Source organism: Micromys minutus, assembly GCF_963924665.1.
Source record: "Micromys minutus genome assembly, chromosome: 6".
Classification (NCBI taxonomy): domain Eukaryota; kingdom Metazoa; phylum Chordata; class Mammalia; order Rodentia; family Muridae; genus Micromys; species Micromys minutus.
The window spans coordinates 49545755-49571383 of record NC_137975.1 but is presented as its reverse complement, the minus strand read 5'-3'; the positions used below and the strand labels follow the sequence as shown (position 1 = coordinate 49571383).

Below are 25629 nucleotides of genomic sequence, written 5' to 3'. Positions count from 1 at the left end.
GTAGAGAATATGCAAAATAGCTTTTCTGTGTGCCTCCAGCTTTTCTCTCTGCCTCTTGCCCTGTGGTTTGTCACTGACTCTGGATGCCTCTGAGCTGTCCCAGGAGGGTCAAATGTTCTCAACACAGTTTCCTCCCTGCCTCCACTGCATATCCCCTGATATCATGTCTGATACTCAGCTTTAATATGAGGTCAAGTTGAAGCTCCTTTATAGACAGTGAGGAGCAGCCACCACATGACAATGAGCTTTACTTCACCCATGACATCAGCCCTGTCCTTTGCTGTAAGCTTTGCCTATAATTTTAAGATTGGGGAGGCAGTGACTTGTTTGGCCACACTACAGTCTGTAGTCCATAACGGAGGAGAGCATGAGTATTGGACAGGATGAAGCATCTTATCTTTCTTCTAAACCTCTAAACTAAAACAGCCAACATAAGAAGAAGGCTGAAACATTTCACTTCAAGGAATATTTTCCTTCAGATTCTGGCTCTCATTTCTTATTGCCGTTATTAATCTCTGCAGTCACTTTTGTTTTATTGGATTGATAGGGTTGCCATACTAGATGCTTCCGGGATGCCTGCATAGTCTACAAGTCAACTCTTATCTGTTTTGGACAATGTCACCCTTTGTTTCAAAGTCTATCCAAGTTCTTCCCAGAGGACTTTAGACTAAGATGAGTTGCAGACCTCAAGTGAATTCAAGTGAAACATGTCATCACTGAGTTTGGGCATAAAAACAGCTCATCCTGTGTAAAAAAAAAATCTGAATTGGAGAGAGGAGAACAAGGAAAAGGGGAAAGATAAAAGGGTAGGAGAGGAGGGTAGGAGAGGGGAGGTGATGAGACAAAGGGGAAGAATGGAAGTAAGATAGAGTAAGAGGAGGGTGAGAGTAGCATGAGATGCAAAAGATGAGGTAGAATAGGGAGAAAAGGGGAGGAGAAAATACAGGGGAAGGGGGAAGTAAAGAACGGGGAGGAGAGAAGAAAAAGGTTAGGGGAATGAGAGAAGGGAGAGAGGCCATGGAGGAGGGGAGATGAAAGAAATGGGAAGAAAAGGGAAGAAAGTAGAGGGGAGGGTAGAATGGAAGAGAGGGGAGGAGAAGGGGAAGAGGAAAACCAGGAGAGGAAAGAGAGGGAAGCTGACAACAGTTCCAGGTTCTGTTGAGTTCCTGCTTTGTGTTGTCTTGAGATAGCTTTTATTTAAAATTTATTTATTTATTTATTTATTTAAGTGTGTGTGTGTGTGTGTGTGAGAGAGAGAGAGAGAGAGAGTGAGAGCAAGAGAGAAAGAAAGAGAGAGAGAGAGAGAGAGAGAGAGAGAGAGAGAGCCTGCATGCCCGCCCGTGTGTGTGTGTGTGTGTGTGTGTGTGTGTGTGTGTGTGTGTATAGCACACACATAGAAGTCAGACAGCAACTTGAGATAATCCTTTAACCTCTTACAAATATTTAAAAAATTTAAAATAAACTTTAACTTCATACTATTTGAGTGCAGTTTAAATGAAATTAAACTTGATAACACATCGTTCTGACTACACAGATAATTTCCAAGAATCGTGGACCTGAAAACTGAAATATTTTCACACAAGCCTTCCTCATTCAGTTCTTCCAGATGAGACTGTAGCTGGCGGTACATTTATACAATGCACTGGCAGCAACAACACAAGAAGGATCTGGGAAAAAGGAGCTGCTGCTTAGCTTGATATCCTTGTCTGAAGAAAGGAAAGAGGGAAGCTTAGATAAAATGTTCTTGGTAACAAAGACTCTAAAGAATGGTTTGGAAAACAGAGTGCTGGGTTCAAAACTCACATCCCTTAGCATCTCCCAGTGTTGGCAAAGTATCCAAGGGATGCTATCTCTTTATGAGCAGGCCTAATAAGTACCCGGCGTACCTTGTACGTTTCAAAATCTGAGTCTGAATCCTATTACCCTACAACTCACCTCAGGTATAACTGCTGCACTTCAACAACTTGTGAAGAGACACAGGGAAGACCCTCAGCTTATTCTAATTATTCTTCTGTGTCCTGCTCATTTGGAAGGAACACAATCTAATAGAAAAGTTGTTTTTGTGTTATCCTCATTTGGCCCTTGATCAGCCTTCACAGGAAGTGATGCACTGGCTGTTTGATTGACACATCTTCTACACCTTTGCCCTGTAGAAAGCACAGCCATTCTGCCCATTGAGTTCCCTGTCATTACCAGTGGGGAAAGGATGTTTATGACAGACATAATGAATAGCCCTAACTCTCCAAATAAACTGAAATCGCAACACATGAGTTGAATTTCATTAATCACCTTGACATACTTGGAATAGTAACAACATAAAGAATCTAGAATTTTTAATTAAGCAAAACTGGAATACATTATGTAGTAGACCCTTTCCTCCATCAAAGTATTGACCATTACTGATCAGTATTGTATAGCTTAAGAGAACAGATTTAACTAAGGATTTTTTTGGCATTGCCACAGGTAACATTAACACATAGCATAATGCTGCTGTGGAGAGTTTCTGGAAAAGGTATCAAAATATGTTATGTTATCTTCTTTTGCCTAATTACAGAGAAGAAAACAAAACCCAGACCATAGGAATTAAGGACGTAGCCTTGTTCATGAGCCTACTAAACCACTTTCCCAAACCAGAGATCCATTTTCAGATGGAAATTTCCCAATGAAGGGAAAGAATAGTGAAAAAAGACAGACAGGTCTTAATAAATACAGTTGTCTATGCAGTATTCAAGTATTAGTGGTCTCTAATATCTTTAAAACTATCTTTTAAAAAACTAGCATAAAAGTGAGCCATGAACCATGAAACCAAGAAGTCCAATGTTCTCTGCTAAATGTTCTGATTACCAAGTTAATCCTTGAGGACAAACCCATATTTTAATTTCTAAAATGTGAAATATTTGTTTGAGTTGTGTGTAGGTCATCACACACTCTCACTATGAAAAAGGTAATCAAGAAGAGCTCACATTTCCTATCACGAACCATTTCTTTTCTTTCCTACTTTAAAATAGTCACACCATCTTTGGAAAGGCCATGGATATGGTTGGAAAATATGCTCTGAAAACATGCAACCTACAACAAAAAATATTGAGGTTAAAATCTGATGAATAGTAACACTTGAGCTTAAAAGGGAATAACAGGTTAAACTAAATTGCTTTAGACAAGTGTCTAAAGCCAACTGGATGTCAGTAGAGAACACATGACTTTGGGTTTTCAACAAAAACTTGGGTTGCACAGTTGACAAGCTTCATGTCCAAGGCAGCTTTGAAAGCCATCTTGCCATTCTGAACGTGTCTCTTGACTATAAAGAAACTGTTTGTTTTGTCTTAAATGCTTGTGAAAGTCACTCTGGAATCATACCAAAAAAAGCCTGTGCCATGTTAAACTTGACCTTCATCTTTTATGAGAGAAATGCCTTTGCATAATGTGTTTTCCAGAGAAGGGACTCTTGCCAGGAAGCAAGTACTGATGTGGGAAAAGACAGAGAAACTTACCTGGGTAATCATTCTTGTCTATGTCTGCATCTCCTCTTAGCGAAAAGCCAAATCCAGAAGGGATGGTCTGTGACTCCCATAATCCTTGCAGAACTTGGGAGGGCTTGCTGTGTAAGCCTTTGGAGTTTCCATTGTAAATGAGGACTTGACCTCTTTGATCCTTGCCTGCAAAGGGCACACCGATGGCGATGTCTATAGAGACACAAAATTAGATTTGAAGGAAGAAAGGAAGGAAGGAAGGAAGGAAGGAAGGAAGGAAGGAAGAAAGAAAGAAAGAAAGAAAGAAAGAAAGAAAGAAAGAAATTTTAGAAAAAAATAAGTACAACCCGAAAGCAATGCCACAAGGCCCAAATGGTTTGTTATATTTTCCAGAGGTTTCTAGAGTACTGTAGCAACACAGAAGAATGCCATGCCTTATGTCAGCATGATGAGTGTGTGCTGAGAGTGTACTAGGTACTCACCTGCAAAGCCAGGGACACACTCAAAGGCCCTGGGATTTGGAAAGTTTGTGCTTTAGGATGACTTTGAATAGAGACACAATTAAGGAAATTTTGAAAGCAAGAAACGGTGTAGTATTTTTTTTTAAATACTGGCACAATGGAGCATCATTTGAGACTAGGTAGTCAGACTAGTTGTCACTTGAAACTGAAATCTGAGGAAACAAAGGAAAAGCATGTAACAACTTAAAGGTAGAACTCTTCTCCCCTTTCAGGAAAAGTAGTTAACTTATAAAGATCCAGGGCTGGAACATAGCCAATTTGTGAGCCAAAGAAGTCAGAAAACTGTCTACATGGGGCCTCCATGATGACAGGCATGGCTGGGCCCTACCAGATGTTAGGAGGCTGGTGGACTGAGTAAGGCACTGTTGAAGGAGTTCCTTCTTTCAAAAATAAAATTAAAAGCTCCATTCCTATGGAATTCTTTACTTAATTGTTACCTAATCTAATCAACTAGAAGAAGCCTATTTTATAATTAAGAGTACTAGGAAACCCAGAGAGAGACAACTCTCCCCCAAATAAAACATCTTCTGTCATACAGATTATCAGGACTGTCCTGAATACTAAATAGAAACTTTTGCAGTTTGAAAAGTCACCAAATGGCAACATACCAGTTTACCAAATGAGGGGGGAGTCTCTTTTGTTGGTGAAATATCTCACTGCATGCTGTTACTTGGACAACACCGAATGAATCAGGACTCATTTGTCTTTGAGAATTATATTATAATGAGAAAAATTATAAAGCCACTTCTACTGGCCTGACCAAGATGAATAATCTAGCAACTCAGAAGACAACTAATTCAGTAGCAAATAAAAACACTACCATGTGTTTGGTAGCAAGGAACACTTTCTGCACTCCCTCTAAGTCTTTGAATTTCCAGCTGTCCCCAAGTTTAAGCCCAGCTAGCTGGAATTATTATGCTTGGCTTGTACTCTGAACACCAAAGCCCATCGTAAGAGATTCTTAGCTTTAAAGAACATCAGAACTGGTTCAGGGGAAAGACAAGTAGAACATAGGATGAGAAAGGTAACTGGCATAACTTGGCAACATGGATTCCCTAGGGTGATTGATTTAGAAAGCAACAAGTCAAGTTACTTCACGGGGACCTTGTCTTTTTCCTTTTCCGTAACATAGCCTCTAACAGGAATTTAGTTTTCTTCTTCCATTCTAGGGCTTGAGTTAAGAGTCTCACTCATGCCATGCAAGGTGGTCTACTTCTGACTTGTGTGCTTGGCCCAAGCGTGCATGGTCTATAGGACTCTAACTTTTATTTTCAAAGATATTTAGAGTCTAAAACACCTGGTACTAGCTGGTGTGAATATCCATCTGATGGGGATCCTCCCTCTGCTAGTTAAATCCAGAAGATTCCTCTTATAGCTTCCTCTAAGAATGACAAACATTGGGCTTTGGTTCTTCACTCGCATGTCCTGAACATGGATGTGAATTTTGATGTGAGAATGCAGTATTCTCTGAGACAGCGTCGAGGTAGCATCTATGGTTTTCTTACTTAAAGAACTACATGCGCCAAATAAGGGTAATATTGCAAACATGGAAAGGACCTTTAAAATGACATTTACTGACCAAGTATGGGCCAGTATAAACATGCAAAACTACATGCTTGCTAACATACCAACATGTATTTATCTCCATTCTACTCATATGAAAATTTCTGCAGATCTCAAGTTATCCACGAGAAACCACATGCAATATCTTAATTAATGAAAATCTCCAAGCAATATCTTAATGAATCTAAACTTACAAACTTAAATATGCCTTGAGATTTTCTAGAATTTATTGAGTCAACAGTAATAACTGGGCCCCCACCCTTAAGAATCCTTTTAATGGCCATGGCTTCCTTCTTGCAGTAGTATCGGGGTACTGAGATCAAGCGAGCCCCACACGTTGCTCTAAATTACCATTGTATCCATCTTGGTTCAGGTCCCCCAAGTGGGCCACAGAGCTACCGAATCTCCCAAAAGTCTCTGTGCCGGTGAGAACCTGTGGGTCTTGGAAGAGGAGGCTGCTCACTTGTAGGTACAGGTAGACCTGCCCCACTTCTCTAGGGTTACTTTCAAATTCTCGCTCCATAAAGAGAGGTGCCCCGACCAATATGTCATCCATGCTGCAGGGAACAGAGAGAAGGCACAGTGAATAGCAGACAAGGGTCTCTGGAGTATTTGTAACCAACCAGATGGGGATGTTTCCATTGCTATGTTTCCTTTCCTGAGGGTCATTTTACAATCATCAGCTTTCCTTCATAGCTTTGTTATGTCTACAAAGCAGAATGCTGAAGAAAATAGAAGTTGTTAAATTATCACATTGAACTTTACAACTATGCAAGAAATGTCTAAGAAACCAAAGATGTTTTGTCCTTTCTGGCTTTTTAATGCATCTCCAGAAACTTGAGTCACACGTGGAAAACACATCAAACCTGAGCATGTTTTGTTTCTTTGAGGACCCAAGAGTTTGTGCGGAATTTATTGAGCTGACCCTGACTTCTTGCAGTAAGATTTTGAATAATTTTTGTTTTGTCTGTCCTCTGGTTAGATAAAAGAGGCCAGGGAAGTAATTAATGCTGGCTGGAAAACAAACTTTTATTCGTGATGAAGCATACAGTTGTTCTGCATATGTCATAGCAAGAATCTAACAACATATTTTTAAGACTTAGCTTTAGAGATGAGCTATAACTACTGTAAGGATGAAATCCAAAAGTGTCTTCTTTTTGGAAGTGTCTTGTCACAGAGGTAGACATCACAGAGAGGTCAGGATGGGAATTTTCTGTTTGGTCAGGAGATTTCGAGTATCTGGTTTTATTTTCAAAAGCTTTAAGAAAAGTCCTACCAAAAAACACATACTTTGACCTCTACTAACGACCAGTGCTCAGGTATGTCTGAAGATAAGCATCTCTTGGCAGATGCAGTGGTGGGAAAGTTCACATTCACCTTTGACTCTTACTCTATGCACATCAATGCTGAGGTTTGCCAAGTCATCTAATCCCTGAATGTTTTCATCCAGGTAATTTAATTATATGTTGCTATGATGTCACTACTAGCACTAGACTGTTAATACAGCAGTGATATTAATACTGCATATTAATGTGTGATAAAAATCAATATTTTATCTGTTATTATTATATAAAATGTATTAATATATTATATCTATAATATAATTTTAAAAGAGTAAGGATGGTGTGAAAAGCTATTGAGAGCCAGATACTTTATTCTTTCTCTCCCCTCTGTTCTTTTTATTGTCCCCTACTCTTTCCTCCCTTCCTCTTCCCTCTTTCTTCCTCACCCCACCCTGTCCGCTCTCCTTTTTTCCCTTTATCGTTTCTTTTCTGTCAGGATCTCCTATGTACCTCAAGCTGGCCTTGAACTCATGATCTGTTAATCTCAGCTGGAGTTCTAGATGTGTGCCACCATGTTCAGCTGTAAAGCCAAAATGTTTCTAGAAGCTCTAAGTAGTATGAATGACACACTATACCGACTCCACTGTTCCCATCTGTCCTTGGATTCAGAGCTTACCCACAATCTACTCAGGGCTCTTTTTCTTCTGATGGTCTGTCTTGTCCAACTTCAATGTGATAGTTTTTGTTGTATCTTATATTTTATTTTTTGTTATATTTTTGAATGAATGACTGAATAATTGAAAAACTAGGTACTAGGTTAAAACAGAATTATTGTTTATACTTGCTGGAAGAGGAAAAATCAATTTTCTCCAACAGAGTGACCCTGAGTATAAGCACTCCAAATCAGGCTTCAGATAGCTGAGTATATAATGAGCTCCATGGCTGTGTGAGTGTGAGTGTGTATGTATGAGTGTGTGTGTGTGTGTGTGTGTGTGTGTGTGTGTGTGAGAGAGAGAGAGAGAGAGAGAGAGAGAGAGAGAGAGAGAGACTATGTGTGAGTTTGTGTGCATGTGTGACTGTGTGTGTGTGTGAATGTGTGTGTGTGAGTATGTGAATGTGAGTGTGTGTGTGAGAGTATGTGTCAGTGTGTGTGTCAGTGTGTGTGTCAGTGTGTGTGTATGTGTGTGTGTGAGAGAGAGTGTGTGTGAATGTGTGTGTGTTTATTTGGTTAAAGAAAGTTTGGTGGGGGTATTTTGGTGTGATTTTATTTTGTTTTTGTTTTGGAGGGTTTTGTTGTACTGGGTATGGTTTTCTCTGAAAGAACTTAAAATTAGGTAGATAGGGAAGGGCAGAGAATCTGAGAGGACTTGGCAAAGGGGAACAATATGATCAAAATATATTTAAATTTAAAATTGTTTTGAATAATAAAGATATAAATAAAAAAGAAAAATATATTGTATATGCCAGTGAGGTTTAAGACTGGTGTTAGTAATCTAAAGAATACAGTTTCAGATACTGGGTCAAGTCAAAATGTGGAAATGATATACTTTCAACTTATCGCTCATGTAACAGCAAACAAGGCATCGTGAAAAAAATTAAATTAGGATCTACATTAGTGCTGAGATTATAGACAGAGGAAGGCTGGGGCTCGGAAGGAATGCAGAGATGGCATTGATCACATGTGGGGATCTGCCGGTGGATCTAGAAGTAAGCTCACTGTGTTGTGAGTCAAGGCAGGTACCTAAGAATAGAATCCGAGAGCATTGTGTCACCCGGGTAACTCCACAATCTGAGTATTGGAGCTCATTTAATTGGAAAGATAAAATGTATAAATAATTCTGAGAACTCAAAACTTGAGCAGTAATCACGTATATCAATGTCATATATTGTAGTGTTTAGAAATACGTAATATTTAGAACACTATAGGTTATTTTATAATTATATTTATATTACATTTAGTAAGCACTCTAAGCCACAACTTTTTAAAATCACGCAAAAGAGCTGAGTTAGATAAGAAGATGCAAGCATATTGGGAGCCATCCAACATCACACGTCATTAAGAACTGAACATTTAACTACTGAGGTCCTGCCGTAAATCACTTAGAACAGCTAAACTCCAAATGCCATTATGTCAGAGAGGAGGAGGCAATCCGTACATCAACACGGCTACTCTGGGGCAGCCTACCAGGTCCTTACAGAGCTGCACATGCACTCATCACATGTGAACTCACGCCCGTACACCCTTTACTGCCCCAAGTGAGCTTGGAACTGAAGCCCACATGAAAAGCTGCAGACATTTGCAGTATAACCGCCCAAACTTGGAGACCACTGAGACGCCTGAAAAATCATGTTGCGTCCTCTAATGAACTATTTATTCTTCAGGCGTGAATAGAAATTAGCATAGAAACATGGGAAGACATGGAGGAAATGCCAGATATTACAGACTGAAAGAAGCCAATCTGAAAAGGTAGATGCTGCCGAATTCCAACGAGGTGACGTGCAGTAAAAGGCAAACTGATGGAAACCAGGAAGAATGGTGATATCAAGGATGGGGACGGGGGAGGAAGGAGGAAGATACCTGGGATTTGTAGGAAGAAAGGTGATATCAGGGATGGGGAAGGGGCAGGGGGAAGGAGGAAGATACCTGGGATTTGTAGGAAGAAAGGTGATATCAGGGATGGGGAAAGGAGAGGGAGGAGGAAGATACCTGGGATTTGGAAGGCACTCTAGTGTAGTCTGCAGGGGACACTGTGTTGATGGATGCAGATAGACATCACTTGGCAAGAAACACAGAACCTTATACTGCAGAGTGGACTCTTGCTGCCCATAGTTTTCTCTGATATAAAAACTGCACCACACTAATGCAAGATGTTAAAGGCAGGGGGAGAAGGAGGCGCAAGGAAGAGTGTGGCAATGTTGTACTTCCTGATCCACTACCCTATAAACCTAAAAGGGTTTAAACTAGTGACAAAGAGAGTTCCTCGAAGAAGTAAGTTGAATCTGGATGGAATAAGAAAAATGGGAATGTTAGAATAATAGTCTTGTAGACCTATCACTACTGTAAGCAGGCATAGCATGGGTAAGAGCTGTATGTGTTACATGTGGACAAGAGTTGACCTCTTTACTGAATACCATAGGAAACATCTCTCCCTGCTCCCTCTCACATCCGCTGACACTCCCTGTACAATAATAGCATTTAACAAACAGTAGTAATATTAAAGAGGGCTTGGGCTGTCTGGTGAGGAGAATACTCAATATTTTAACACTATACCAATGCAAATAGAAAAAAATTTATGTTCAAGGAGCAAAGTTTATGTTTCCTTCGTTCTCACTCTGCAAGAGCCACAAAAAAGTACAAAGTAACTCTGGAATAGTTGCAGTCTAGACATACTATTAGAGCAGGTTATTCACAGTAGTAGACATGACATCTGAAAATCACCAGGAGGCCCTTGCAGCTGCTTGCAGTGTGGAGAGGTAGTAGGGACTGAGGGATGGAGTTATGATTGGCTTTTACTTTTGTTTTAGATTCTAAAACCTAGGAAGTATTTTCAAATGGGAATTTTTATTTCTCCCTCCCAACTTTGTTCCATCTTCCCAACTCTCTCCTTTATCTCTTTCATTCTTTTTGCTTTTCAGGGGTCTAACTATAGAGCCCAAGCTGACCTGAAATTCAACAATCTTCTGGATTAGCCTCCCAAGTACTGGGATTATAGGCTCACACCCAACTAAAAATGCTCCAAAAAACATGTCAAAAATGTAAAAATATCCCACGATTTCTCCTTTTGTGCCCTATATGGAGAGGAGAGCAGGGATACATATTTCTAGCTCCTGGTCAGAATGTCCTGGCTGGCTATATTTCTGCTACTGTCCTGTCAAATGCAAAGATGCATTTTATTAACCATTTATCTGAGTGGGGCTGCTTAGCAGCCTCAAAGTAAATCACCCAAAGCCACCAGTGCTCCATTGGAGAGACTAACAGGAACATTTTCTCATTCCACAAAGAAGGAAGGAAACCATCTGATTGGTCCACGAGGGAGTCACTATAACAAGGGTTAAAATAATTGGCTCAATGCTTTTCTCCTTGCACACAAGAAAATATCCTAGAAGTGGGAAATTATTTGTTTTATGATTGCGAGAGACTAGAATGTTCATGGAATGTTTGAATTCCAAAGTAATGTGGCAGCATTAATTTATCTTCTTAGAGATATATCCCCCTAGTTGTTTAAGTTATAAGTCTCTTAAATACTTAAAAATATTCTTAGGTTATACTTATGCCCTCATAGATTGAAGAGACAAAAAACAGTTCAGATTCAGTTGGCAAAATGTTCTTCATAGACTGGATTTTGCTTGCTCTAAACATTACCTTGCACCACAGTGCTGTTTAATCACAGTTCATATGACTGTTTAGACTGCTGTTTTAAAATCTTGACTTGCAACCTATTAGACGATTATGAAGTCAATTAAATAAAATATAATAATAAAAAACTAAGTAAATACATTATACATATCAAGGAGGAAAAAGTCTGTGGTGTGTGTGTGTGTGTGTGTGTGTGTGTGTGTGTGTGTACACTGAGGTGTGATGCAACTGTATTTCGTTCTAGAACACAAATTCAAGTCTAGAGTGACCATGAATTTGCTTTATGGCCAAAGATGACCTTAAACTTCTAACTTTTCTGCTTTCACTTCCCAAGTGCTAGGAAGATAAGGATATGCCATCAAACCTGGTTTTGGCACTCTAATCCACAGCTTCCTGCACACTAGACCAACACTCTATCACCTGAGAAAAATCCCCAACTGACAAATGCCTTTGGCAGTAACTATTTGTAGTAAACTATGTGTGCTTTTAAAGGTAGGGACTTGCCAGATAGCCAGCACTGTCCCAGACTCCAGAATGTTGGAATTGTAAGAATACGTTACCATAGCTGGATAAATCTCTTTTCTGTGTGAGTGCTCAATTAAAATTTAATTTTTTAAAGTATTGATTAGCATAGATGACTTTTATTGACTTTCTGATTAGTAATAGTGTATGATAGGCTGAACAATATGTATAGAAAGATTTTAACGTATGTTCAAATAGCTTTATTTATAAAGCCACAATGAAGAAATCATGATGAAGATGTGTTTTCCCTAAACCTATTGCCTTTGGTGGTGATGTGGGTGAGATTTAACTTTTCCTGGAAAGGCATTTCATGGCGTAGAATATGTTCATCAACTTCATTTTATCTGGAAGGCCATAAGTTTAAGTAAGATCCAAACCTCTATAGTTTTCATTTTTCTCTCCAATTTACATCTAAGTCTACTCTGATGACCTAATATAATGGTCAATGCCTTACCCTTCACAGGGCATGTGGAACAGAACAAACAGTTACAGTTTGTGATAGTGTGAGAGAACCCACCAATGAGAACATCAAACATAAAGAATCAGAACTTAATTCCTGGAGATGAATGATAATCAGTTAATTTAATACAGGTACTCTATCGTTTTATCCAGGAATAAAATTTTCTTGCTAATGGTTTTACTTACTAAGGGAATCCAGAAGAGTAGGCTGCAGAGATGATATCTAGACAACCTAACTTATTTATGACATGCACTAACAAAGGTAAATTTAATTAGTTACATTGTTAGTCAACTGAATCTAACTTACAACCATGTTATGTTTTATTTTTCATGATTTTTCTACCTAATTTATTCATAAGAACTTCTGCCATGTGAATAAAAAAAATCTGGACTGAATCTAGATTAAACTTTAGTTTATAAAAACTACTTCTTTCAAAAAGCTTCTCTCCAAGGTGTTCTTAATTTCACTGATGGCTAAAGTCTGATGGGATATGTTTCCTTTGGTCCTATGCAGCCTTATGAACAATGGCTGTGAAAATGTTCACAGCCTCAATTTTAATTCTGTCAGCTTCTGAACTAGAATAATACTACAGGGTTCAGTGACTATAATGGAAAATTAAAACAGTCTCTTGTCTAGAAATATAACAAAAATTATTATTTCCATTTGCTGCTTCAAAACCCCTAAAAAGATAAATAAGTTCATAATATAAACTGCATCAAGAAACAAAAACAAGTTAATTATGTTTTATTCTCAGTCTGTGTATACCATTGTTTCAAAACCATGACAGATTTGATAATATCCCTTGCTAACGAGTGCACACAACTGCATGGTCTAAATGTTTGGAATCCATTTACAACACCGGTAGATGTTTTCTAAATAAAATATTAAAATGTTGTGATACATGTTGGTAAACCCAGAATAGGAAGCCTGAGACAAGAAGATCATGATTTCAAGGTTAGCCAGGGTTACATGGCAAAAAGTCTGCCTCAGAAACACACACACACACACACACACACACACACATACACACACACACACACACACACACACACACGCACATATATAAAAGCTTATGGTAAAATCTACACCAACCATTTTGTCATTTTGCTTAATATCACCGTGTTTTCCCCTGGGGTTTGTGAATCCATTCTTTAGTAGAAAAACATATTAATTTCAGAAAATAAATTAAAAAAGGACTGACTTGCATAGCAGTTTTGAAAACCACAGCAAAGGACAGATCTTTTACTTGAACAGTTCCTGAGTTTGTTGTTAACAAGTAGCTTTGATCGGCAAGAAACCAAAGAAGCCCTCCAGTGTTCTCTCTTTCGTGTGGCAAAAATGTGTGCCATAAATACTGATGCCGTGTAAATGTGGATGTTCCTGGAGCAGGCACTCTGGGAAGAGTCGCAGGATTATAAATGGAGTGGCCTGGAGGAAGGTTCTTGAAGAAAGTGTGGGCCTAATGGAGGCCACTCAGGACTCAGGTTTGTGGGGTCAGATGCCTGCCTCAGAAAGAGATACAGTTGTGCACATCTGACCAATCTCTGTGAAGCGACTTAACTATGGGGTAGGTTCACCAAATCTGGATGCCACACCGTGTTTGGGATTCATGGGTTTTTTGTTTGTTTGTTTGTTTGTTTGTTTGTTTTAGCTAGCTTCTTCCTGAAGTTCTTAGAGGGTTTCATAATAATTATAGTCCATCAAGTTGGAAATCTTCACTGGTGGTCTTAATGTTATTTCTCTCTGTAACTAAGACATTTGAAGATTTATGCTATTATTTCATTAGAAATTAACAGCTTGCAGGACAAAATCAGCACTCACCAAGCCCCTCAAACTATTTGCAGTGTGTAAGTGCTTCAGCCTGCAGACCATTGTCCTGCCTTCTCTGGGGAATAACCAGACAGCCAGTGCAGCAGAGAACACGGTCTCCTTTTAAATCTCCTGTAGTACGTCTGCCTGCCTGGGAGGCACATTCTTCTCAGCCTCCCTGCAACCTCACGTAGCCATGCCCGTTAAATGCTGTGGAGTCTACACATTTTGTCATTCAGGTTCTCATCATTCTTATGATGCCGATCAAGTTCTCATCATCTGTTTCTAGAACATTCCAGAAAACCCCCACCTCTGGGAATTTGTTCTCTTGCTGTTTGACGGGAAACTCCCTTCTACTTATGGCTATGGCCCTATTTTGCTGTAATATTCTCACACAGACATTTCTCATTTTAAAATAGCATCTCTCTTAAAATGTCTTCTCTGCTTTTCTCTACAAATTAGTCAGCAGAATTCATTTTATAGACCAGATTTAGATTCAAAGTAAATTTGGACAGAATGTACAGAGATCTGTGTTGTCCTACAACAGGTAGTTTTCTCTACTGTCATGAGTCCCGTCATAGAAGAGTATTTCTTAAACAGTAAACCAATCCAGGGGCCTCATTTACCTGGATCTCACTTCTGCTGCTTTATGGGATTTAGCAAATATGCAAAAACTGTATCTCACAATGGTTATTTTGACTGATAAATCCTCTGAGCCCTACACATTCATCCCTCCCTCCTAGAATTTTGAGCAAGTCCTGATTCTTTTTTCTGGTTGCATAGTTTTCCATTTTCCCAAATAGTTATTGGAATATATAGTATATATCTTTTGCAGAATTTTTCAGAGACAGATTCTCTCCTCCCTTCCTCCTTTCCTTACCCTCACTCCCCTTTTCCCTCCCTCCCACTTTCTCCTCCTCCTCCTCTTCTTCCTTTTCCTCTTTCTCCTCTTCTTCATCCTACTTTTCCTCATTTTCCTACTTAGCAAAGTAGTAATAGGTATTCAAAGTTGACCCATGTCTTTAATTTTTTCGACAGTTCACATCTTTTAATGCTGAATAAAATCTTATCCTCTAGATATTCCATAGTTAATTTATTAACTTGTATGCTGAATACATCTTCTTTCTTTCCAGTTTTTTTTTCTTCATAGAACTCACCACCATCTGACATCTACATTGATTTATTAATTTGGGGCGTTAACTCCCACCTCCGAGTTCTAACATAAATTTCATTGGTTGAACAGCACTCAACCAATCCACAGTGGATTCTTAAAAGGTATGTTCAATCAAAGGAGACTAATAAAACATTTCCCAGAATGTACAGAAGGTACTCAGGATGTTTTACCATTTGTATGCCACACCATGGTGAATACACTTCAAGTTTTGTAATTGTGAGATAGAAAGTGATGGTCTCCGGAGGGCCCGTGAGTGTGGACCAAACACTCAGGCCATTTGTTACCAGGAACAGGGGAGATCCAGGGATGCAGGTCTGGTCAGACTGTACTGCAAGTAGCCAGGGCACAGAGAGGTCTGGGCTGAGCAAGCGGAAACCGTGACCCCTTGATTGGTTCAGGGGAGCAGGAACTCTGCAGTAGGGACTTGGTTTCCACCCAGAGGGGCTGTGAGTACAGAAAAAACGCTCAGGCCATTTGCCAACAAGAACAGCAAAGATCCAGGTACGCAAGCCTGGTGAGACTGCTCTTCGAGTACCTGAGGCACAAAGAGGTCTGGGCCAAGCAGGCAGAAACTGCAACCCCTCAATTGGTTCAGGGGTGCAGGAACTCTGCATAGGGACTCGGGTATACCCGGAAGGCATGCAGACCAAACGCTCAAGCCATTTGCCACCTGAAACAGTGGAGATCCAGGAACACACGCCAGGTACAAGGAAGAGACGGGAACCAACCTCTGACAACAAGACCACGTATAATCACAGACAACAAGATGGTAAGAAGAAACCAAATGAACTTCCCAATGGAAACCAAGATAACCTGGCAACATCAGAACCCAGTTCTCCCATCACAGCAAACAGTGGAATGCCAAACAATTCAGAAAAAGAAGACTAAGACCTGAAATGATACCTCAAGATGATGACAGAGATCCTTAAACAAGAACGGGAGGAAAAGCATAAAGAAATAGAAGCTTTTAAAGAGGAAACATGAAAACCATTCAAAGATCAAAGAGCTAGAGGAAAACAGAACCAAAGAGATGAAGAAATTTGAGAAGGAAATCAAAATGGAAACTATAAAGAAAACACTAAAAGAGACAATCCTGGAGGTGAAAAAACCAAAAAAAGAAATCAGGAATCACAGATGCAAGCATCTCCAATAGACTACAAGAGATGAAAGAGATAATCTCAGGGGCCGAAGACAACATTGAAAACGCAGACGAAACAGTCAGAGAAGATGCAAAAGCCAAAATGCTCCTAACCCAAAATGTCCAGGATACCCAGGACACAATGAGAAGACCAAGGATAATAGGAATAGAAGAGGACGAAGAATATCAACTAAGAGACAAAGTAAATATCTTCAACAAAATCGTAGAAGAAAACTTTCCTAACCTTAAGAATGAGATGAACATGAGCATAAAAGAAGCCTACAGAACAAAAACTAGAGTGGACCAGAAATGAAATTCCACACAACACATAATAGTCAAAATGCCAAATGCTCAAAGCAAAGAAAGAATACTAAAAGCAGTAAGAAAAAAAAGGTCATGTAACATATAAAGGCAGACCAATCAGAATCACACCCGACTTCTCAACAGAGACTATGAAAGCTAGAAGATCCTGGACAGACATTATGCAGACCCTAAGAGAACACAAATGTCAGCTTAAGCTGCTATACCCAGAAAAACTCTCAATCACCATAGATGGAGAGACAAAGATATTCCAGGAAAAAACTAAATTTACACAGTATCTGAACACAAACCCAGCACTACAAAAAATTAGAGGTGGAAAACCTAATACAAGGAGGGAAACTACAACCTAGTTAAAACAAGAAAATAACTAAGCAAAAAAAAAAAAAAAAAAAAAAAAAAAAAAAAAAAAAAAACCAAAAGAAGAAACACACAGGCACAATTCTACCTCTAAAAGCAAAAATAGCAGGGAAGAACAACCACTATTCCTTAATATCTGTTAACATAAATGGACTCAATTCCCCAATGAAAAGACATAGGCTATCAGACTGGATACATAAACAAAATCCAGCATTTTGCTGCATACAGGAAACTCATCTCAGAGACAAAGACAGACACTATCTCAGAGTAAAAGGTTGGAAAAAAACCTCCCAAGCAAACAGCCCCAAGAATCAAGCTGGAGTAGCCATTCTAATAGCGAATAAAGTAGATTTTCAACCAAAAATTGTCAAAAAAAATAAGGAGGGGCACTTTTTACTCATTACAGGGCAAAGTTTTCAGGAGGAACTCTCAATCCTTAACATATATGCTCCAAATACAAGAGCACCCATATTCATAAAAGAAACCCTACTTAAGCTCAAAAAATACATTGCACCCCACACAATAATAGTGGGAGACCTCAACAGCTCACTCTCATCAATGGACAGATCAAGGAAACAGAAACTGATCAAGAATGCAGTGAAACTAGCAGAGGTTATGAACAAATTGGAATTAATAGACATCTACAGAACATATCATCCTAAAACAAAAGAACACACCTTCTTCTCAGCACCTCATGCCACCTTCTCCAAAATTGACCATATAATCGGTCACAAAACAAGCCTGAATAGATATGAGAAGATTAAAATACTCCCATGCGTCCTACAAGATCACCATGGTCTAAGGATGGACTTTAATAACACAAAGACAACAAAAAGCCCATATACACATGGAAACTAAACAATGTTCTATTAAACGATAGCATGGTCAAAGAAAAAATAAAGAAAGAAATTAAGGATTTTCTAGAATTTAATGATAACGAAAACACAACATACCCAAACCTATGGGATGCAATGAATGCAGCACTGAGAGGAAAACTCATAGCTCTGAGTGCTTCCAAAAAGAAACTGGAGAGAGCATGCACTAGCAAATTGACAGCACAGTTGAAAGCTCTAGAACTAATGGAAGCAGATATACCCAAGAGGAGTAGACGGCAAAAAATAATCAAACTCAGAGCAGAAATTGACCAAATAGAAACAAAAAGAACCACTCAAAGAATCAATAAAACCAAGAGCTGGTTCTTTGAGAAATTAAGAAGATTGATAAACCCTTAGCCAGACTAACAAGAGGGCAAAGACAGAGTATCCAATTTAACAAAATCATTAAGGAAAGTGGAGACATAACAACTGAAACTGAGGAAATTCACCAAATCATCAGATCCTACTTCAAAAACCTATACTCAACAAAGCTGGAAAATCTGGAGGAAATGGATGAATTCCTAGACAGACACCAGATACTAAAGTTAAACGAGGACCAGGTAAACCATCTAAATAGTCCCCATAACACCTAAAAAAATAGAAGTAGTCATCAAAAGCCTCCCAACCAAAAACAACCCAGGTCCAGATGGGTTCAGTGCAGAATTTTATCAGACATTTATTGACGAACTAATACCAATACTCTCCAAACTATTCCACAAAATAGGGTTAGATGGAACTCTACATAGCTCATTTCTTGAGGTCACAATAATCTTTGTTCCTAAACCACACAAAGACCCTACAAGGAAAGAGAACTTCAGACCAATCTCACTTATGAACATTGATGCAAAAATACTCAACAAAATCCTTGCAAACCGAATCCAAGAACACATCAAAATGATCATTCACCATGATCAAGTAGGCTTCATCCCTGTGATGCAGGGATAGTTTAATATATGGAAATCTATCAACGTAATCCACCATATAAACAAACTAAAAGAAAAAAAAAAACCACATGGTCATCTCACTAGATGCCGAGAAAGCATTTGACAAAATTCAACAGTCCTTCATGTTAAAAGTCTTGGAAAGAACAGGAATCCAAGGCTCATAAGTAAACACAGTGAAAGCAATATACAGCAAACAGGAAGCCAACATCAAATTAAAAGGGGAAAAACTTGAAGCAATCCCACTAAAATCAGGGACTAGAAAAGACTGCCCACTCTCCCCCTGCCTGTTCAACATAGTACTGGAAGTCCTGGCCAGGGCAATTAGATAGCAAAAGGAAATCAAAGGGATACAAATTGGAAAGGAAGAAGTAAAAATATCAGTGTTTGCAGATGACATTATAGTGTACTTAAGTGACCCACAAATTTCACCAGAGAACTCCTACTGCTGATAAACAAGTTGAGCAAAGTGGCTGGATATAAAATTAACTCAAACAAATCAGTAGCCTTCCTCTACTCAAAGGACAAACATATGGAAAAAGGAATTAGGGAAAAGATAACCTTTACAATAGTCACAAAAACTATGAAATACCTTGGTGTGGCTCTAACTAAGCAAGTGAAGGACCTGTATGAAAAGAACTTCAAATCTCTAAAGAAGAAAATCGAGGAAGATCTCACAAAATGGAAAGATCTCCCATGCTCATGGATTGGAAGGATCAACATTGTAAAAATGGCCATCTTACCAAAAGCAATCTACAGATTCAATGCAATCCCTATCAAAATTCCAACCCAATTCTTCATAGAGTTGAAAAGAGCAATGTGCAATGTCATCTGGAATAACAAAAGACCTAGAATAGTGAAATCCATCCTTAATAACAAGAAAACATCTGCGGGCATCCCTGACCTCAAGCTATATTACAATTGTGTTCAAAACTGCATGGTACTAGTACAGAGATAGGCATGTGGATCAATAGAATAGAATAGAATATCCAGAAATGAGCCCTCACATATATGCTCACTTGATTTTTGACAAAGATCTATAAACATTCACACAAAAAAAGGACAGCCTCTTCAACAAATTTTGTTGGTCCAACTGGCACTCAGCATGCAGAAGAATAAAAATAGACCCTTTCTTATCTCCTTGTACAATGCTCAGGTGCAAGTGGATCAAAGATCTCCACATTAAACCAGGTACACTGAAACTATTAAAAGAGAAAGCAGGGAAAAATCTTAGAACAAATAGGTACAGGAGAAAATTTCCTGAACAGAACACCAATGGCTCCTGCTCTAAGGTCAAATATCGACAAATGGTACTTAATGAGATTGCAAAGTTTCTTTAAGGCTAAGGACACTGCCAAGAAAACAAAATGGCAGCCAACAGATTGGGAAAAGATCTTTAACAACCCTACATCTGATAGAGGCCTAATATCCAAGGTATACAAAGAACTCAAGAAGTTAGAAACCAGAGAATCAAACAACCTTATTAAAAACTGGGATACAGGGCTAAACAAAAAGTTCTCAATTGAGGAATATCAAATGGCTGAGAAGCACCTAAGGAAGTGCTCGACATTTTTAGTCATAAGGGAAATTCAAATCAAAACAGCCCTGAGATTCCACCTCACACTAGTCAGAATGGCTAAGATCAAAAATTCAGATAACAGCAGATGCTGGCGAGGATGCGGAGAAAGAGGAACACTTCTCCACTGTTGGTAGGGTTGTAAATTGGTAAAATCACTCTGGAAATCAGTCTGGAGGTTCCTCAGAAAATTGGACATAGTAGTACCTGAAGACTCAGTTATTCCACTTCTGAGCATTTACCCCAGAGACACACCAATATACAACAAAGACACATGCACCACAATGTTTATAGCAGCTCTATTAATAATAGCCAGAAGCTAGAAAGTACCCAGATGTCCTTCAGTAGATGAATGGATACAAAAATTGTGGTATATTTACACAATGGAGTACTACTCAGCTATCAGAAAGAATGACTTTATGAAATTCTTAAGAAAATGGATGCATCTAGAGAATATCATCCTGAGTGAGATAACCCAGTCACAAAAGGACAGACATAATATGCAGTCACTGATAATTGAATACTAACCCCAGAAAGATCTGGACACCCCAGAAACAAGTCACAGACTATATGAAGTTAAAGAAAAACAAGGGCCAGAAAAAAAGATGAAAAATCATTATGCTTAATCTTTACACACCAAAAAACTGACTATTTTCAGGTTACATCTTGTTTTACATGTACTTTATGTTCATTGTAACTAGTAAGATTTTAATGCACACTATGAAACCTTAAAAATAATCAAGTCCTGACAATAATATATTCATATACTTTTATGCAAAAATGCTTTTAAAATCTGTACATTTATCTTTGTTTTTTTAAAATAAAGTTGTTTGGAACAAAAAAAGCATAATAAGATGAACAAAGGAGAAAGTGATGGTCTATGGAAGATGACTGGCTCTGATCACAAAGTAAGTAAGGATGCTTCAGATACTTGCTTTGCATAAAACTGTGTAATCTCTGTGAGAGCAGAGGCCCATCTGCCTCACTCACCTTATACAGTGCCTTGGGTTCCTAAGAATAATGCCTTCCATAGGAGACTTTCCAACGAAATTTGTCAAATGTTTCACCAGTACATTTCAACTTAAAACGTTTCTTCTCCTTAACTACCACCCCCTTCCTCTCCTCCTCCTCCTTTGTCCCTTCCTTCCCTTTGTCTACTCTCTGCTCTGTCCTACATACCCTACTGTATACTTGAGCTCACAATGCCCCTATTTCAGTCTCAGAACATCTTGTTACACACACTCACTGCCACACTTGGCCAATGTTTTCTTTATACTTTGCCAAACTATCTCTCAAGTGCCTTGATAAAACAAAGGTAGTGTATAATCACTTACTTTTGACACAATTTCTTCCACACAACCACAATTCAGTAGTGGAGTTTAGTTCAAGGTCAACTGTAATTTTACTGCAGTTTTTAGGATTTGAATTTAGGATTTCCAATAATTTCATTTTTTATGTCCTTTATGGATTTTACTGATAGGCTGGCTAAAGTGATGTAAGAAGGAAAAAAATTATAGACGTGTAAAACATTTTATAATTGTATCACATGAACAGAGAATCACCAGACACAAAGAGTCGTAGACGAGCAAGCTTCTCACTAGCTGTGGTGTTTGAATGTTAAATGGCCACTTTTTGAATAATATCCGAGTACAACCAAACAAAATTTTCCTCTTTTTAGAAGTGGCAGATGTGGAAACTCTCAGCAAGACATAAAATAAGATGACAGAATTCTTTATTACATGCATCCTCTTGTCCTGAACGAAAAGTTAAAACAAGAGGGCCTCTATCTTGTTCAGGAAGTACAAAAGGATGTGGTCTCTGAAGGAAATATATAACATCTTTTATGAATGGACATAACATACAGCAAGGGAAAAGTTCTTATAAACTTACCCATCATTGTTAACATCTGATACCACCACAGTATATCCAAAATAAGATGCCATCTGCAATACAATAATAGATTTTGTGTTCAGGAAGCCAAGTTTATAGTCACCTCTTAATTATTCATGAGAAATGGCTCTCACCATGCTACATTTTTGCATTTGAATTCATAGGCCCCAGATCTTGTTCCAAGTGTTCAAGTCATTTAGTCTAACCTCTGACCTAATGAATAATTCCCTCCATAATAATCCTGACATCTGCTGGTACATCCTCTGGATACATTAGGTCCATTCAATTGGTGGACAAAACTATTAGAGGCTCTTTGCTACTTGCAGTCTTTTATGACCTCTAGTGCTTTAGCACACTTAGTTCAGAACTCCACAGAATCGACTGATGTGGAGGACTTCAGGGCATTTTCAGATGCTACACTGTGTAGGTCTGAGATTCCACATGGCATCCTCAAAGAACAGATGGTACTCATAAGCACAGTGACAGAAAAGTAAAGCAGGAATTATGCTATCTAGTTTGGTTTCTATGTTATTAAATCGCAATATGATTTTAATTTTAGGGAAATCCACAACTCATCAAATCACAGTGAGATCATATTTAATGAGACTTCCAAGTCTTTTCAGTGAGTGTAAATAATATACAATAATCTCCCACAGTTTTCCTTCAGAATTGTTTTAAAATAGTTTTAGAATTTGTTTCAATTTGGACAGTCTTACCAATGTGGTTCTGTGTGTGTGTTTACATGTTCACATGTGTATACAGGTGTATATATGTGTGTACATGTGTGTTAGGGTGAAGATTAGCATCCTCCTCACTTTTTCCTTACCATAAAATTTTGAGACAGGGACTCTTAATAAATTTGGAGTTTGCTAATCTGGATTATATTCAGTATTTTTGGCAACATTTTCTTTTCTCTGGTTCCCAAACACTGAGGTTACAGGTGTTTACCATTGTACCTGCCCCTCTTCCAACAGGTACTGCAAATTGCGTGTTCATGTTTGCATCACAAGCACCTTCCCAAAGGCTCTAGCCCCATCGTTGTTTCTTTAGTCTACAGTCTGATATTTTAGCTGACTTTATCTCCAATAATCCACTAATTCCATCAAAATATAGTCCACTATAAGCTATGTTCCTTGGAAGGCAAACTTCAGTCTATTTTGAGCTCTTTCCTGTAGTGACAATTTTGGAATTTTGGTTTCTTTAGAAAACACAGATATATTGTAAGAATGTGCTTTTATTTTAACCCCAGTTGTGGGATATGGAGCTGCTTCGTAGCAACTGACTATGATTTACTCCAGGCACGGTTTTGGCAGCTGCAGATAGTTTCTGCGATTGGGAGATGCTTGGCATTCTCGATCTTTTCCGAGGGTATGTACATGCTAGAGCCTTGTAGGTGGGTTGAGGGGTTGTTGGTTATTCAGGGGGGCTGGTTGCAGTTTATTAGTAGTTATGATCAAAGAACAAAAGAATGAAATTAGGTCCAGATTTTTCTCTCTTCTTTCTTACTTATCTAGTGATAGAGGGTGATATGGGGCTGGGGAGTATAAAGGGTAGGAGAAAGAAAGAACCCACAATATAAATAAGACAAGCTATGTTCTCCTTCCTGCAATTCCTGAACAATGCATGGATCAGGATAGACTCCATTATGACACTAAATACCTCTAGAAGAGCAATTCAAACCTGATCTACCCATCCACCGTCACTGTCACCTCAGCCTCATTTATCTCTACACCCAACAAAGTACCAGGAGAGGTATGAAATTCCTTGTTGAAAACTTCACAACAATAGGTACTTGGGCCCAGACTCAAAATTTTGGACAAGATATGAAAGGCTCTTTCTGTTCCTTCAAAATTCTTGCTAATTGGTTCTCTGAACATTGTTTTTCTGGAGGGCAGGATAACCTTCAGTGTTTGGGGGGAAAAAAAGCAAAAAATGTTGCCAGGTCACAATACCATAGTGAGAGACTATCCAAACAAGCAAGAGCTAGGGTTTAGCTCAAGGTAGAGCACATAGCGAATGTGGGCATGGGCCTGTATTTCACCTCAGCACCACAAATGAAAAAAGAAAAAAGGAGCTTAATGAAGATTGCTTCATGGTATACACTTGATTTTACATGAGTGTGGCAACAGAAAACCCTTAAAACCAGATAGTTCTAGACTAGCACTCACAGGAGGTGTCACACATTTACCCTCAGTTCTGACCTAGTTCTTGCTTGCTTATTACCATGGCAGCCCTTGGGAACCTTTGATTTGTCCAGCTAGCTCCTGTGTGGTAGCCTGTGCTTTCTTTGCCACTGGCTTTGTGTTAAGCTGTCAGCCTTTGTACTACTTCCGCCATATCATACAATTTTGTTTTATTTTCTTCAAGTCATTGATTGCCACCTGAAGTAGAATCCACTGTCGCATTCTGCTTCTTCCACACATAGCAGCTTGAGGGCTGGGATTGATTAGGTATGCCATTGTACCCAGGGTTCATTACTTCCTGAGCAAATGAGTGAATACATGATATGATCATTGCTTGTTTTGTATTAATTAAATGTCTGTTCCTTAGGCTGGGTGTAATGGTGAGAATCTGTAATCTCAGTACTAGGGAGGGTGAGGCAGGAGGAACTGACATGAGTTCAAGGCCAACCTGGGTTACGCAGTGAGTCCCAGGAGAATTTGACTGAGACTCTTCATCAAGACAACAACAACCAAAAAGTCTTTACCTGTTCCCCAGTAAAATTATGAATGAAGGTCATATCTGTGGAGTTAATGATGGAGACCTGAAATTGCAGAAGTGAGACAGTTTATCATTGAACAGCATCAGACAATGTTAAATGATGACAATTTAAAATCATTTGAGATTCTAATGAAATATAATATTTAGTTAGCCCCCATGCATAATCTTAGCAAAAGGCAATTAAACTTTATAAACAAAGAGCATGCTGATGACCCTAGAAGGGGAAATAATTAAATCCAAAGATATGGACAACAGTTGGCATGTTGGCCAGTTATTTTGTCTGATCATGATTTTTGTTAAAGGCAAACCTGTGTGCTGATGCTATTAGGAAGCTGATCAATGGCTCATTGGAAATAAACTTTTTAAATCCTATCCACACAGAGAAAAGTAGCCTCCATTAATTCTCTTTCATCAAATACAAACCTGAAAATTGTATATATTGTCTAGATTGTATTATGTTTTAATTTACTTTGTCAGACAGGGATTCAAACATCTTAAGCTGACCTAGAACTTCCTGTGTAGCCTAGGTTGACTTCATACTCTGGATTCTTCTGAACTTCTTGAGTGGTAGGAAAGTATCAACATTATGCATGTCTTAAATACTCATTGTAGCTACAGGGATATGCTTGTCTGGGTGTGGCCGGACACATA

General features: G+C 38.7%; 1 protein-coding gene across 1 annotated transcript in view; it reads right to left on the bottom strand.

Moving 5' to 3' along the window:
• ITGA8 (integrin subunit alpha 8) overlaps window positions 1-25629 on the bottom strand; it is a gene marked incomplete at its 5' end in the record, with an annotated part of 168629 nt that overhangs the window by 100189 nt on the left and 42811 nt on the right. Inside the window, 4 exons of the mRNA XM_080917558.1 lie at window positions 3492-3683; window positions 5906-6111; window positions 22258-22310; window positions 24965-25021. Coding sequence (XP_080773684.1) covers window positions 3492-3683; window positions 5906-6111; window positions 22258-22310; window positions 24965-25021 — 508 coding nt within the window. The remainder of the gene's footprint in view (window positions 1-3491; window positions 3684-5905; window positions 6112-22257; window positions 22311-24964; window positions 25022-25629) is intronic.